The sequence below is a fragment of the Musca vetustissima genome, unplaced genomic scaffold (genome assembly GCF_032173495.1).
Source record: "Musca vetustissima isolate MV318-11 ecotype Yass unplaced genomic scaffold, APGP_CSIRO_Mvet_v1 utg15158, whole genome shotgun sequence".
Classification (NCBI taxonomy): Eukaryota; Metazoa; Arthropoda; class Insecta; order Diptera; family Muscidae; genus Musca; species Musca vetustissima.
Window position 1 is genome coordinate 312,688 of NW_026887821.1, and position 18,115 is coordinate 330,802.

The window sequence follows — 18,115 nt, forward strand, 5'->3', positions numbered from 1 at the left end:
TATACATTGGTTCGGTATATTGGTAAGTATTGTTGTGTATGTTTTTGTTAAGAATATTGTATATAATCGTTTTTTATATCAATTCTTAATAAAGGCATTCCTATTCATTCTTTTCAATTCCATTTCATTACAACATGAGTCGTTTACATAATTCTTTTTCCAATTATTTTTTAAAAATATATATCATTTTTTATATTGCATCATTAAAATTGTCTTTTATTTCCGTTCACATACAGAAAGTCGGGGGTGTTTCCTATTAGAAAACATTATACACACGTGTATTGACTCCTTTGAGGAGTTAAGCTACACATATATCAGCACCATTTCGTTTCATACATCTTTATTTTGTATTTTTAATTTTTTATTTTTTCGTTTTATGGATTCCTCTTGGGTGTTTTGTTACGTTTGCCCAAAATTTTCATTAGCGTTTTGGACATATAGTACGGTTTCTCTGGCGAACCATCGTGTCTTTCAATATCTTCAAGGAAGCACAGGAACAAGGTATCCACTGCCATCGAGTAAACACTAAAGAAGACTGTGGTGATGAGGAATGCCAAAATGGCCACAATTGCTGTGGGTACAGCATTATAATGCAATTGTACAACGGATGGATTATTTAACAAAAAGAAATAAGTAGCTACGCCAGCTGCACCGGTTATCAATAGCTTTGACATGAAAAACAAGAAATCGGTGACTTTGTCCAATGTAACGACTCGCAAGAAGTTACGCATTGTCAAATTGAAAGCATCCTTGGCGCTGCTGCAAAAGTTTTTACCATGTATGGCACACATTATATAGGCATTCTTGCTGAGGAACCGTAAAAATGATTCCAATAGCCAAAAGAAGCATTTCATACAGCATAGTATGGCTCGGGTCAAGGCATTGTCGTACTTTTTAATTTTCCTATCGATATATTCCAATATTAAACGTATCAAACGACATATGGCCAAAATGAGCGATCCAAACGCCAAGGTACCCAAATGATAGAATGTTGTCTGGAAGATTGATTTTGTCAGCGTAAAGAAGGGTACATCCTTTTTCTTGAAGGTCCAATACCATGTGGCAAATGTACAGGCCAATACCATATCACTGAAGCCATCAATGAAGAAAGTCAACCACAAATAGCCGAATACATTGAAAACAATGAACCAATTGACCAGGGTTGTGTGTTCCACTTCAACAAAACTACACATGGTCTTGACACAGGGTGCTCTCTGCGATTGCCGGAATAAGCCAACCAATGTTGTATCGCCAATATAACAATTTTGCTCGAACGTTGTCGGGTCACATGCTGCTCCCACGGTGTAATTAATAGCTGGTCCATCACATATGCAATTCTCTTGTGAGACACCGGTTAGACTATTCGAATCCAATTGTCGTATCATTCGGAATGAGTTTTTGCCAATCGAACCCAAATATAAGCCAACACCAAGGGCATATACAATTGCAGCTATAAAGAGAATCCATATAAATATGGGGAAAAAGACAGTCGATTTGACACTGGATACAGCTTTGCTGCCCTCTTTGATGAGGGCAACAGCAATGCTAATTCGGCTACGCAGAACTATTAGCAACAGTAATAGTATGACCAGGAATACACAAAGGAAGATGCTTAGATATAGCCACAGACGTTCGTCCTGAAAATATATGAAAAGAAATAAATAAATCATGCTTGATAAACATTTGAAAGAAATTGGCCACCTAGGTCCGTCTTGAGGAAGTCTAGAGTGTCACAGAGTCAGTTCGCTTCACATTGGGTTTCTTCAAGCTCACATCTTGACATATCCATTTATTACTTCTCAAACGAGTTAATATCTTTGAAAACTCACCTGTAATATATTTTTAACAGCAGAATTTAGATTCAATGAATGCTGTGGCACTGTTGCTTCGCGATGATAAAATGTATACTGTTTAATGGAATAGTAAATGGCCACAGCCAAACCCACCAACACACCAAATATCGACGTCCAAAGGAAGGGAGCGGCCAACCAACGCATTAGAGCAATAAAAATGAACGAAGCTATCAACGTACACAGCATTGCTGTCAATATCACCACATAGGAATTGAAAATATCCTCCACAACATTTTCTCCCACACGTTGAGCTTCATGCGTGCCATTGGTAAAGTGTATAACAATATTGCCAATAAATTTGGCAAGTCTTGTATCGGTTTGTAGCATTTTTTCCTTGATTACAGTTTCACGACGGCTACATTGACTATTCGTTTCCTCGGCCACGGCAGTCAGCTTGGGATCAACTGTATTTTTGGCAACTAGGGGTTGAGCATCAGGGAACATGGTCAATGCCAATGCCTGTAACTGTTCTTCATTGTGGAGATCAACATGGCTGGTCGTTAAATCATTTGCATTGGAGACATCTCTTGCACTGCGTTGCAATAGGAACGATGGAATATATTCGCAAGTTTTCTGCGAGAATTCCCATATGCAACGATTCAAGAATGGAGCACTTTTGATATACCATCTGGCACAACGCTCCTCATTGATGGCTTTTTGCATGTCATCTTTGGTCCGTAGGGCATTCTTATCGGCATCGGTGATGCAGATCATGCGGGCCTTCAATTCAGCATCGGATAATTGATTTTTCATAACATCCCATATAAATGTCTCTTGGGGACATTGTTGGACACATATTTGCGGTGTGGGACAGCCTGTGATGGGTACCAGTGGGTCCAAACATTTATCCAAATTGAAAAAGAATAAATATTTCTTATCCAAAACGCCGGAATCAATGCCGCATTTTTTATTAAATGAATCAGTTGGCACAACCAATTTATTCAAGTCACCATTCCGGAAGGCATATTGGGCAACAAAAGCCCATGCGCCCAGGAAGACTAAAAACACCAACAAGCATGGTACATCTGTGCAGGAACGTTTACGCCATAGCGGGGCTTTGAAGTTTCGTTCGTAGGCTAATTTTTTACCATATTTCGGATCGATGTCATCTATAGTATCAACAGCCATATCTCATTATTTATCGTTAACGGGGAAATGATGAAAGTGTTGTTTTGTCGGCGAGGTGGGTGCGACAGTTGTTTAACCTGCAAACAGAAAAATGAAATTAAAAAATGCGTATGTAAATATGGGGGGAGTGGGTGCATTGGTTGAGATTTTTATTTCTTCTCTTAAAAATGTGTGTAGATCTTTATTATGCCCAGCATACAGATAACGTTGGAAGCTATTTTGATAAGATTATTATTTCCTTTATTAAAATTGTTTTCTATTTTTGGACATGCAATATATTTAATTTTCTACAATGGGGAATTTTTATGGTCTTGGTGGATATTTATCCCGTTTGCAAGGGTACACAACAAGTGTGTATTCATCGTGGTTAATATAATTTTAACACCTTTCTTTGCAAACTCCAAATGGTATTTAATTTTAAAAATTTTCTACTGGCTTCAGTTCGAGTGTGTGTGTGTGTTTTATAATGTACTTCCTGTTTCGATAAAGTACTGCGGGGAAATTTGTAGTCCTATTAAAAAAATGAATCATTTAGTATGTTCCGCAGAAAAAAAATTATAAAGGGTGTCGTAGCGAAATAATATATAATAAAAAAGTAACGACCGAAGAGATCTTGGCTGGAGGAACGCCGCATAATCCACAACAATATAATAGAAAGTGAAGTGAACAGATAGTGTTGTTTATATGTACATATAAATTAAATTTTTTGTTTGTTGTTGATGTACATATGGATGGATGTTTTAATATGCCAAAATATAAGACATTAATAAAATGATAAGAGAACACAAATAATTGGAACATTTGTTTTTTTTGGTCCAAAATGCAAAGTGGGTATTTAAAAAAACCATAAATGCAAAATTACAAGCGATAAGATTTTGTTAGGGATTGCTGTTCAATGTGTTGATAATAGATGACCTTGACTGACATTCATGCCAGCAATATTTTACGCTATAATTTTAATTCAATTTTTAATTTCATTTATTAATTCACTTCATTGTAATATAAAAAGCCAATCAAAAACTTCCATATGTTTCATCAAAATCAATTAAGGAATTGTCTTCATGATTCCAATTTCAAAAACTTATTGCTTTCAGAAAATAGGAAGATATACAAAAAAGAAAATAATTATGAAATTGTTTAAGTATTTTTAACCATTTGTACCACATATCGACGCCTCCGAACCATAGTATGCTAAGTCTGAAAAGTGAGTTTTTCAGTAGAAGCTCTCAAAGTATGGATGTTTCATATATCTTACGGGCCATGCTAAGTACATTTTTGCTTATAACTTTGGTTTGGATTGGTCGATGGTTACCAAAATTTCAGAGAACATAAATTAAGGACCGTAGTATCTAAAAACGTGAAGAACTTTAAAACATGCTAAGTCGACTATGCAACTCATATAAACTTAACAATCTTTGTAGCGTTTTTAAGCAGAAATCCTTGCGAAAGTAAGTAAATTCAAAAGCAGTTCTTGATTTCAAGTATGCTCTTCATGATATACGATATGTTGGGTTCTAGGACAAAGTGGCATAGAATGGAACGAGATAGCCGACGAGCTTACTCGAGGGAGCTCACAATCGTCCAATCCTCCGATCCGTGCAACCACCCATTGGCTATTTAATTGGAAAAATCTGATTGTTGTATGGCGAGGTAGTCGGTAACAGATGGTCGAGAGAACCTGGTTGCAGAATCTCAAAAACTATCTGGCCTGAATTCTATGGCCCAAGAACTTCTTCGTTGTTGGCACATAATATGAGAGATCAAAATCATTGTGGGGATCATAACAGAATTAGTCTCCTACGTTGCTCAGTTGGAATTGGTACATTTTCCAGTGAATGCAATTTTACATTCAGGGTTTTGTTGGGCGAAAAACTGCTTTGCAAAAAATATTTATATAAAGATATAAACGAAAGAGTTGATCGATTTTGAGGTCTCAGACTCGACCCACTCTTTCATTTATTACAAATATCAAAAATGTCGAAAAAATACAAACATATTTTTTTTTTTTTTTTTTGTCATAATATCACATTTTACGAGTGCATGTTGTTCTTGTAAATGTTCCCCCCCTTTTAAAGCATCCCCCAAGTCATCACTGTCCATAATAATTATAACTAGTTAATATTCACATATATATTTAAAATGTCACTCATCTACGAGATATGGCAAGGTGTTGCCATTTTGTTATCTCAAGGGTCACGTTATTATCACTCACAAGTGTAAATTCTATTAGATGGTTTGTTGATATTTTACACCAACGTGTAATTGACAAGTATTTGTCACCATTGTGGACAAGTTGTTGACATTTTTGTTGTTGTTAGTCATGAAATGTTGTATTTCACAATAAATAACTATGGACAAATACGTCGTACAAATTGCATTTGTTTTAAATCCTAAATAACAATTTAATGGAATAACAATGACAGAAGTAATTGTTTGGTAGTCCTATAATTTTGATAGAAGTTACAGTTTGTCTATTTTTGAATCCAATTCATGTTTTTACACGGACTTACCAAAAACATCTCCAGAGAATATAAGACAATATCAATATTAACAATTGAACACTCAACATAATCGATATTGTCACAATAATAACAAGTATGAGCCCAAAATTGTAAATACAAATTTCGTAATACCATTTGAACGAATTTTGTATAACGGTATTATAAACCACACTGAACATCGGCTTCTAATATGCAATGCAACCGTGTCGACCTTGACCTCTGGAATAAGGAGTAAAAAATCGGGTTGGTCCAGGTAAATTGGAGCTATGGCATAACTCCATTGAATCTGTGGGGAAGGTTAAAATGTCTCCAAAACACTAGTGTAAAATTAATGTCAAGTGTAATATAATTTAGGACTAGGACTAAACGGAATGAATCTATATTCGAGAAAACGAAATGCCATGCTACGGGCACTGCAGTTCAAAATTGAAATCAGAAAAAGTGATTAATTCTTTCATATATTTGAACGGACCCTATGTCAAAACATTAAGTTTTCCATTTCCCCAAGATGTTTGCCCTATAGACCCCATCTTAAAATTGTGGGTTAGGAAAAATATTACAATTTGTAAAGTTTGGATCAAACCAGACATTCAATTATCATGATATTGGATGAACAAACAACACTCATATATACTGCTACAGCCACAAAAACCTAACATTTGGGCGCCAGGGAGCGCCACGACGCGCATTCACCGAATATTATTAGGGTTTTCATAAAAAAACATGTAAACTTTTTTGATTTGTCACGATTTGCCGACGTACTATCATGTGTTGCGTTGTTTACAATGCCTTAAAAATCAATTTTTCACAATGTGGAATTAAATCGTGAAAAATATGGATCAATTAAAGTCATAGAGACATTAATGACATCAGAGTATATTTTCCTAGTAGGGAATCCTGGACTAGTTGCTCCTTACATCAGCCAGGTCTGTCATTTTTCACAGACGGGTCAAAGATGGAGGAAGGCAATGGTGCAGGCGTTTACTGTAGCGTTGTTCAAGCAGAAATCCTTGCAATCACGAGAGCGGTTGAGATAATCAAAACACTTACTGCCGATAAGACGCGACCGGTGACTACATAGGTCGATAGTCCGGCGGCCCTCAAGGCTTTGAAGTCGTGCATCTACAAACTCAATAGCAGTTAGTCAATTTATATTGGGTTCCAGGACATAGCAACATAGAAGGGAACAAGATAGCCGACGATCTTGCTCGAGGGGGCAGTAGTCCAATCTTCCGATTGAGAGATTTGTGCATCCATTGGCTACTTCATTACGGCGAGGTAACATATGGTCGAGAGAACCGGGTTGCAGAATCTCAAAAGCTATCATTGTGGGGATCATAACAGATCACTGCAAGATTAGATCTCTCACTTCGAAATGGGACTCAGGCGGAGAGGATTACTTTCGTCTATGTGAGTACGAAGAAGAGCTAGAAACAATTGAACATATCCTCTGTAGATGTCCATCACTGAGTGGCAGAAGACACAAACAATTTGAAAGATAATCTAGCTTTCTTCTCCAAAATAGACCCCAATCTGATTCTAGGCTTTCTCAAAAATCTTGCATAGCTAAAATAACCATCTTCTCCCATTTTGATTCCGAATATTCAAATTGTTATACCCTCCACAATAAAGCGGATTATGTATTAAATTGCTTTATCATTCCGTTTGCAATATCTCGATATATTCAACGGAGATCCCGATGAAGTCACGATACAGCTTAGATTTGTATTGAAAATGAGATATATCGGTCCACGTTATGGTATATCATATAACGGTACCCCTCCAATATTTTCAGTATTTTGCTCATGGTTTTCAACGTAATTGATTGTAATTTGCTATTTTAGGTTCCCATAAGGTAGAATATATTTTTACCAAATATTATGAATATTGAAGTATATTTTGGGACAGCCCCCAATAAAGGGTATATTCCAATTTTTGTGAGTTTAGGCAAAGTTTACTGTAATTTAATAACAGGTTCAGTTCTTTCTGAAAATGTTGAGAGAAAAAAACGGTAGAGGAAAAGGAAAATGTATTAATTAATTATTAGGAAATCGGATTTGAAGAGGGTAGCCGGAGAAATTGTGCCACCCCTATTGGCTTTAGCCATAAGTCCATAGGCAATAGACTTGTAGGCTAGGACGGACAGGAAAAAGCTTCTCACTCTCTGAAATTGCAGGAGGATGTTGTTGTAGGAATTTATTGCATCTGTAGCTATCTATGGCTTCGGAGACCGCCAGTTGATGCACGGATTTCATTGCTTTCGTTATTGACAATCTGTTGACATCACGATAGCGCCTGAAGTGCGGCGGATGTGTCGCGGAGGTGGACCTGTTATCATTGTGTGATGGTTAGGATAACAGATAGCATACCAGCAGGAACTGTCTAGTCAACAACACATTATGTTGATTGACTGAGAGTATCCTGGTCTCCTCATGGAGGTGATCGACGCTCGTCATCTGGACACAGCCGGTTGCAATTGGGTTGTTTGTAAGGATCTACATTGTGTGTCACTAAGGAAGGAAGTCAGCATAATTCTGGATGCAACGACCTATGGCCTTATAAGTCGTTACCAACGTTTCTTTATCCTTGCCCCAGGTGGTGCCACCCAAAGCTTTCAGAACTTTATTCCTAGCAGTCACAGCTGTACGAAACGAAACAAACTTTTAGGGCAGGTCCCATATAACGGTTCCCCACATTATTCGATATTGTACGATTTTTTTTGCATGTTTTCAACCACATGAGTTCTATTTTGATGTTTTTAATTGCTATTGGTTGTCAACTACTCCGCAAATTTATCATGGTTTAGCCTCGTACAAAATAGTTCCGATCGATTTTAGGTATTATAAAAAGTTCGACCCGGACAAATTACATACAACTAATATTTACCCCATTTAATCTTAATTTCTAATATTCAACTCCACACATGACATGTGAATTTGTGCAAAAAAAAGGGGCTTATCAACTTTTCGATACCGCCGCATAAAGCCGTTATTATTTAGGCATTTAATGTAATAAGTTTAAGTATAAAAACATATAATTACGTACAAATGTTTTTTGTTGCGTTGCCCGTTTCTCCAAATAAAATATATTTCATTGAAATTTCCTTATTTGGATTTCAAATAACACGTTTCAACTCAAAATACAGCTGTTAAGTAATTTTAATTAAATGAAAACAAAAAAGTCAAACGACGAAAAAAGAAAACATTTAGAATCTCATTCACCTTTGAAAACAAAGAAACCTTAAACGATGACGAAGACGACAATGGATGCGTCTGTGAGAGTGGGCATTTCACTTCCTTTCAATGATTTGCAGCAGTAACTTTATGACCGAACAAACAAAGGAAAGTGTCTGTGACGACGAACTTAGGTATAAATGTCATTGTGTGCTAAGATGAAAAAGAAGAAGAAGAAGAAAAAGTAGATTACAAGGTGTGGAGAGAGGTGAGTTGAATGAGGTGGAGAACAGAGAGCCACTTGTTGTATGCGTAGATCCATAGATGAGTCGTTTTATTGTCTGTCTGACTGCCGGTAGACTGACAAACAGACAACAAACGAACAGCTAGCAATAACAACTACAACTGTCATTCAATTTCAATTCAGAAAGAAAATGTTGTTGTATCCAATTGGGTATTAACCTTTCCTTTGTTGTCGCTCACTGCCGTTGTTCGCTATTGCCATCAAAACATCATAATTGTCATTGCATGTGAAGCGTTTTAAACTAATTCGCAAAATAAACTTGAATAATTTAATTCGGGTTTTGTCTGTCTAAAAATAAGCTATTGTTTTTTTTGTTTGTGATTCTCAACTCTATGTAGAGTATAGGTTGAGGTCACAACATTCGGTAATTATCAATGAACAAGTCAATTTCTATACACAAAAATTATACAAATGTGTTTTTGTGTGCAAAAATTGTATTTTTGAAAAAATTCATTAGAAATTTAACAAGTCCGTGCAATTACTGAGTATTTGATGTAGAATGGAATAATATATAATTGGTTTGCAATAATCTACTAACTTTTACTATTTTACATTCTTGAAGGTTCGGGAACAGACCAACTGTCATGTAATATTGAAATTTATCCATAAAGTTTGAAGATGAAGCCTAACGACCCACTTCCACAAGTGGCCTATATTTTAAAAACTTGTAGTTTTTTATAAAACAAGTTGAAATATGGGGTGGCCTATCAGCTCACTATTTCTGGGACCTATCTATTAAGATTTCTATTAGAAGCCAAATCTTTCTATCAAAAATGTACACTGTTAGTGATTTTAAAACCACATTAGGGTATAAAAAGCGCGATCCGGCTGAATTTAACGACTTTTTTACGTGTGTCTTTCTGATGGATCACAGCTAAAGGAGGCGATTGATTTTAAATTTTATAGATTCTTTTAAGTTCTACAATGTAAGGTAAGTGATGGTGTAATTGTAACCGATAACGCCTAAACAATGTGCCATCATTATTAAATCCCATGTATTAAAATCCACGTCTTCCTGGGACAACCTAATACTCACACATTACGAACGTGATTGGAATTATTATTGTGAAGGTGAAGGCCAATTTATGCTTGAGTGTAATCATTTCTACCTGTACACTCCCTTACTTATGCGTAATACAAATGAGTTTAAAATAATCTGTAATTATGGTAATTTAAAATTGGTTTAGTCAAATAAAGGAATTTGTAAAAAGACGGCACAGCTGTTACACTTGCTTAACACCAAAATAAATGATTAGTATTTATTAAAATATGTACATGAGGATGTTTGGAATGTTTTTTTAAATGTGAGTTTCATTTCCTCCCAACATATTATACGTGAAGGAAATCACGTAAACCGCGTAATTTTGGTGTCAGGGTGGGTATATTTATTTTGTTGTACCTTAAACAGCCTTTACATTAGAACATCTGGTAGGGTTAACCTCCTCTATGAGGACTTATTTTACATACATACATATTTTACATATGACTTGTAACTTTTTTGAAAATAAAGTTATAGTGCAAGTTTTTTCAGAAATAAATTGGTAATTTATTCACTAAAAAAATAAAGGCAACAATATTGGAAAAAAATATTCCTTGGAAAACTAAATTAACTCAATTTTGCATGGTCAAAAATAAGGCAACTTTTTGATTTTTTCTTCAATTTTTGCTTGTAATCGACAGCATAACCATTATCTTTCATTATGGCAGCACACCTACGAGGAATTGAATCTATAAGACGCTCAATATGATCCTTATATATACTATTCATCGCATCCTGAACTTTAGGGAAGAGGTTTCATTTCATTTCATACAATGTAATATAAAAAAGCCAGCATGGCCAATAACTTATATTAACTTATATAAAAAAAATAAAAATCCAAACAAAGAATAAACTAAATAAATTAAAAATACATAACAGTAAAAAAAGAATTCTACATAATGAAATTTAATGCAAACCCCTAACATAACAGATTCCAAACAAGAACCCCAATCCACTGCACTCTACTTAACTGTTGCTAAGAAAAGTGGAGGGGAAAGGAAGTTTAAGGAATCATACATATAAATATACTATATATTCCTCTCGAGCCCAAGAGCAATATAAGAACCACAGACATTAAATTCCATATGTATAAATCTATAACATAAATGTTAACGAACTGGCTGGAACCAGCCAAAAATTAAAAAAAAAACAAAGTAACATTATGCAACCTGTAATCAGCGATTTCTTCAAAGTCAACTTCATCAAATACGAGACAAATGCCCAAACAATTCCCTCCTATACGCAAAAGTGGAAGAGGTAAACTTACGAAGGCTCAAAGGGAGCAAATGATCTCTCACAAATTGCAGACGAAAACCTCGGATACAACAACTGAGGGTTCCGAGAGGATCTACACATCACAAACCTACTACACAGTGGTAAATCAACATTTCTCATAATTCTATAATAACACAAAAGGATACGATATTCAACATAATTATAAAAGGGTAGGCCAAGAAATTTAACAACAAATTGGGAAACATGATGACTACGACCCAAACCATATACATAACGAACAATGGAGTTAACAACCTTTTGGAGCCGATGCAAATGACCAGAATTAGAGCCCGAAATAACCTCCAAACAATAGTTAACCTGAGACATCAACAACGACATAGCCACCTTCACCCTAACGCCAAGAGGCAAAAATGCTTGGACACTATAAAGCCTCCTAAGCTGAAATCGCACACTGGACAACAGAAGTTTGGCATCAATAATTACACCCAGGCACTTCATTTGACCAACAATATTAATAGTAAAGAACTAACGCAAACATAGCAACAATTGAGCAAAACAGCTTCAGTCTTATCCCAGTTTATATCAAGACCATTGGAAGAGATCCACATAGAGAGATTGCAACGTTGTGTTAGCCAGATTCTCCAACCTGGCGAGATCAACACTCCTAAAGAAAACATGTATGTCATCCGCATACAAGAAGAGACTACAATCACTAGCAGTAACAGAATCCATGATGTCATTAATGAACATAATAAAAAGTAATGGGCCCAGTACAGAACCCTGCGGGACTCCACACCGGATTAGACCAACATCAGATTGGACACCCTAGTGCACAACAAACTGGGATCTACAGTGGTGGTCACAGAATTAAAACATTTACTGTGGTAAACATTTTTTGACAAGCCCTCAATTCGTTTGAAGTATTTTTGAAAATTTTTTAATTCAGAACACTTCGATATACTGCACTTAAGAGATTTAGTGTGAAAATAGAAAATTATTGCATGCAATTTTTCCATAAATAACGGTTTTTATGAAAATACATCGACTTTGAAGTGGCCATATAATTAAAACATTGTGTGGTATTGTTTACATTACTGTATTTTTTGAAAATATTTTTAGAAAAGCTCTTTAATTTAGTTAAATTATGTAAACTAAGTACCGATATAATCATTTACAGATAAAATTTTTTGAAAAATCTGTAAAATCGATGAAAATTGCCAAAAATTTGTACAGTACACCTTACATTCAGATAATCACCCTTATTATAGAAAATAAAGGTCCGAATGCACCAGAAATTGCTAGAATTAGTAGAAAACAATAAATAATTCTTAAAATAAATAAATATTTGAAATAAAAAACTCAAAAAATGGGAATTAACCTAAAGGAACGACTCAATTTCAATAGCCTTTACTAAAGAAGGCCGGAATATTTTTGCAGTATGTGAGAAAATATCGATTGATATTGGTATTTATTATATCAAATCGACTGTTCGAGTAGTGCAGAATATATTTTATCAAAAAATATATCAGTTACAACAGAACGAACAGAGATCAACGCCTAGGTTGACGAGTAAAAGTTTCTGGCACACAGCAGCATTTTCTATGTTCAGCACAAGACTTCAAATATTTGTCAAACTGTAAAATTTTTACTTCCTTGATACTAAAATAGATTAAGTGGAAGTTATTCGATTCAAAAAATATTATTTTGGAAAAATATTGTCATGTTCAATAGATTTTAAGTGTCATGAGTTGACCATCAATCATGCTGCTGTGTGCCAGAAAACTTTACTCGTCAACATAGACGTTGATCTCTGTTCGTTCTGTTGTAACTGATATATTTTTTGATTAAATACATTCTGTACTACTCGAACAATCGATTTGATATAATAAATACCAATATCAATCGATTTTTTCTCACATACTGCAAAAATATTTCGGCCTTCTTCAGTAAAGGCTATTGAAATTGAATCGTTCCCTTAGGTTAATTCCCATTTTTTTGAGTTTTTATTTCAAATATTTATTTATTTTAAGAATTATTTATTGTTTTCTACTAATTCTAGCAATTTCTGGTGCATTCGGACTTTTATTTTCTATAATAAGGGTGATTATCTGAATGTAAGGTGTACTGTAAAAATTTTTGGCAATTTTCATCGATTTTACAGATTTTTTCAAAAAATTTTATCTGTAAATGATTTTATCGGTACTTAGTTTACATAATTTAACTAAATTAAAGAGCTTTTCTAAAAATATTTTCAAAAAATGCAGTAAAGTAAACAATACCTCACAATGTTTTAATTATATGGCCACTTCAAAGTCGATGTATTTTCATAAAAACCGTTATTTATGGAAAAATTGCATGCAATAATTTTCTATTTTCACACTAAATCTCTTAAGTGCAGTATATCGAAGTGTTCTGAATTAAAAAATTTTCAAAATTACTTCAAACGAATTGAGGGCTGGTAAAAAAATGTTTACCACAGTAAATGTTTTAATTCTGTGACCACCACTGTACACTCCAGATACGACGAAATTAGTCTACAGGCCGAAATGGAAAATCCAAATTTGACTCTAAGCTTGCGAATAAGCAGCGCGTGGTCAATTGAATCAAAGGCCTTAGACAAATCAAGACCAACAAGAAGACCAACATCAGAACCATCAAAAACATCACGAATAACATCAGTAAGGGATAATAAGTGCACAGTAGTACTGCAGCCACGCCGAAAACCATACTGAGAACTACTCAGGCATTTGTGATCATCAAGAAACTCCAAAATAGCATCTTTAATAATATGCTCTACTATCGTAGACATGGCCGGCAATACATTTATTGGGCGCAAGTTAGACTGACTGTATGAAGACCCTTTCATCGGAACAGGCACCACACGAGCCACCTTCCAAGCTTGCGGGAAGGATGACGTCATAAAAATACAATTAACAAAATACAAAAAGTGAACAGATATGTATGGAAAAACACTCTTAAAAAAATTAATAGGAATGCCATCAAAACCTACAGCTCCAGACTTAATTTTGCGGAGAGCACTTTCAACATCCTCTATAAACACGCAGTAAAACCTAAATGACTCTCGAACAAAAGCACCATCAATTCCCACACTCACACCAGGATTAGATTTGCCCACATTACAAAAGTAATCATTAACAGTATTAACATCAATAAAAGGAACATCATCACCACAATCCAGACAACCAAAGGACCTAAGAGACTTCCATAATTGACTACTGTTCATACGACCGAACAACTTTTCATAATATTTTCTTCTTTCATTACGCATAACAGCTTTGCAACGATTTCTGCAGATACAATATATACGTCTATTGTCATAAGTAGGCCTTCTGCGCCATTCAAAGTAAGCTAAATCCCGAATCGAACGAGCTGACTTCACCACATCAGAATTCAACTACTCATCATTTTTGGGGTTAACATGACGAGTAGCAAGAGGAACAAAAAACAGCAAACTCTGAAATAACGTCTCAAACAAGGCCAGTTGGCTGTTTACGTTACTGGTGAGATACAGAGGAGAAAAATCAAAATTAAACACAAAATCACAAATACCCACCCAATCCGCATTACAAAAATCAAGATACTCAATTACCTTCTCTTCAGCAACTAGAGGCAAATCAATCATCCCAAAGATAAGCGCATGGTGAGATATGCTAGGGCATTGTCCCTGAATTTTTTTCTGCTATCTATGATACTTCAAGGATTTTTCCATAATGTGAAGATCTGATAATTGTGTTGGCCATTATAAACCCTGACATTCTTTTTTGACTTTTGCAACCAACCTTTTACATGTTTCGAGATCATTGTCAAGCTGAAACACCTAAGAAAACGGTATATTTTCTTCAGCGGAGGGAACCTAAACGGTTTCCAACACATTTGTATAAACAATCCGACTCATTACTTCTCAAATCTCGTAAAAGATTGAATTCCATAAAAAGAAAAACAGTCCAGAGCATTTATTGACCCACCTCCATGCTACTCAGCACCGTTGCAATACTGAGGCTTGAGCCTTTAATTATTTGATCTTCCCACTGTAATTTTTTTCGTGTCTGAGCTTTTAATATTCATCTTTAATTTATCCGAGAACATATGTTTATGTAATACATTTGTATGGCCTTATGAGGCACTGATGTTAAATTATGAATTAAAAAGAAATAATACTTTTGCACAGAGTCAGATTGCAATTGATATAAGCTTTTGCGAAAGGCGATCTGGCTTTCCGATTCTTATCAGAAATAAAATAACTTTCTTGATAGTTTCCAGGCGCGAAGCCTTACACAATCTATCATCTTTACCAAGCCCAGATCAAGTCCGTCGATGGGACCCACTGGCACCTCCCTAACAAAGGGTCTATATTTAATAAACTTGAAAATTTAATTTAAGGCGAATAATAAAACCTGTCTATATCCCTCCAAGTTCCCCTCCGAAAAAATACAATCCCAACTTTTTTTTAAATTCACGAATTCAATATGGGCATATCTCAGTAGGTATATCTCAGGAAGTGTGGATTTCCGCCAGAAAAAATAGTATATAATTCTTATCAGACCTCATTTGACTGTATGTTCTAAAAATGTCAAAACATTCCGGGACCGGGCCTTAAACTATTCTTGTTCCTTAGATTCAAATCTGAAGCATTGATTAACTGAATAACGGCTGAAGATAAAAAATTCCAGTACATATATCCAAAAACTTGATAATCGACATTTGTTTAAAAATAAACAAAATAAATACCATACACATGGAATAAATTATACAGCAGCCTTTACCTTGATAATATCAATTAAAATTTAATATGAGAAAGAAAAAAAAACAAGTTGAATAATTATCAACGACCACCGATCACATACATATCAATAGATTACCTTTTTTGCAATGTTGAGGGCAAACTCTATTGGATTCTCTCCCGGAGGTTTTCGTTCTCTTTATTCGATTACGAGATATTAAATAATGTGCACTTGTTTAGTTTTGACAAATTTTTTGGTTGTTTTTTTTTTTGTCTTCAATTGATTGCCGGCATATGATATAAAATTTTGTTACTAATTATAATTTATTTGGAGCGTGTTGTTGTTTTATTTTTTAATTTTTGTTTTATACACACGATGACGATCGTTACTATTTATTTTTGCTCACGCGGCGACGGGTTCCAGTTCGAGACGTAGACATTTAATGACTGAGACTCGGTGTGTGTTTTTGTCTTTCAGAATTGTCGTTGTTGTCAGAAGTTCTGACGACACAAACGAAACGAAAAAAAAAAACAAATAAAAAACTTATGCTCTCATTACAAATAGACAGACACTAGAAAAATGTTTCAATCCTCTGTTGTTGTTGCTCTAAAAAATTTTGTCTGTGACTACAACAAAGGCACTTGCACTGCATATTCTAAGAAAATAAATGAAACAGAAAAAATAATAAATAAAAGATAAAAAGTCAAAAAATTGCGTCGATTGTCTTATCGAACAACACACACTTCCATGCAAATAGATCATGGAGCAAAAAATTGTTATTGTTTTTGTTTGTTATAATTTCAATAAATGGCAAAATGATGTTCAAAACGGTTTGCTATGTCAACAAAAGATAACAAAGATATTGAATTTTTTTTAATGTTTGCATAGCAAAACAAGTACCACCAGGTTTCAATTATTTGTTTTGCATCATTGCCTAGTTAATATTTAAAACTCTATTATTACTCATTCCAATTCAAATTCCGTTAAACAAAACAAAAAAATATTTACAAAAAACTCAATACATTTTTAGGGCTAAAAAACACTTGATATGTAAGTAGTTAATTTTTCAAATTATTTATAATATGGTGAAAGTTTAGTTTTTTCCTCCTCCACTCTTTGCATTCTTCTTCTTTTTTGTTATTTGAAAAAATATACACAGATGTGTTTATATGTTGTAAAATTTCATAATATTTAAGTAGCAGCAACAACAAATACCACACTCTGATGACCACCAATAATAACTTCTTAACACACGACCAAACAAAAAACACACACAAAAATACGACGAATGTTTCAATTTTTTATTTACGGGTGAATATCCATCCGCCAACCGCAACTCAACCGACAGAGCTATCAAAACGTTTACCCTGCCAGTGGCTGCTTTGTTTGTGACTGAATTAAGCGAAATGTGTGTTGCTCTGCTCTTGCCTGAGGTTTATTTCTCTACGATTTCAATTGGAAACATGTTGACTCTTTGTTGGGGGCTGACTGCCGCACACACAAATAGTGCCCCTACTTAATGACCACCAAACATAAAACATCAAACCAAATAAAATTTCAATTAAAAACCAGTAAGGAAATTAGTAAAGTCGGACTGGTCCGACTATATGATACCCTTCACCACTTAGGGTATATTCAACAGATGAATCATAACAGACGTCGCATTTTTGAAGTATTAGTAAAATGAAATTAGATCCATAAACATGTCATTCTGCAACCTCAGATATAGAGTTGCTTCTTACAATGGGACAAAATTATGTAAATCAATTTAAAGCAAATATCAATCGGACATCTGTTGATTATTTGGATAAATGTCTAATAAACATGAGTAGTTTTGTGCACCTATATCTAAATCTGAACCGATTTCTCCGAGACTTGCCAGAGATTAACTTATATTTACAACAGATCATTGTATATATTCTAGAATTTATTCAGTACGCCATGCCCAATTTTGTGCAAATCGAAAGATATATAGGGACTTTGGTGCACCATTTACATTAAATCGGACGAAAATATATATGGGAGTAATATCTAAGTCTGAACAGATTTCCACGAAACTTAGCACACATCGTTCTATACTTAATTCATTACGCTGTGTCAAATTTCGTACAAAGATATATAGGGACTTTGGTACACCAT

General features: G+C 34.7%; 1 protein-coding gene across 1 annotated transcript; it reads right to left on the bottom strand.

The window, feature by feature from the left end:
* Positions 1-370: 370 nt before the first annotated feature.
* On the bottom strand, positions 371-2,988 carry LOC133335529 (choline transporter-like 2). Its single transcript, XM_061543802.1, has 2 exons — positions 1,830-2,988; positions 371-1,637 (listed from the first exon to the last, which is right to left on the bottom strand). The coding sequence occupies exons 1-2, from the start codon at positions 2,979-2,981 to the stop codon at positions 375-377; spliced, it is 2,415 nt and encodes an 804-aa protein (XP_061399786.1). The 5' UTR covers positions 2,982-2,988; the 3' UTR covers positions 371-374.
* Between the last annotated feature and the right edge of the window lie 15,127 nt (positions 2,989-18,115).

Coding starts and splice junctions, on each gene's coding strand:
- LOC133335529 (XM_061543802.1), bottom strand. CDS start 2,981: ATGGCTGTTGATACTATAGATGACATCGATCCGAAATATGGTAAAAAA. Junction 1,638..1,829: donor CTGTTAAAAATATATTACAG/GTGAGTTTTCAA, acceptor ATATATTTTCAG/GACGAACGTCTGTGGCTATA.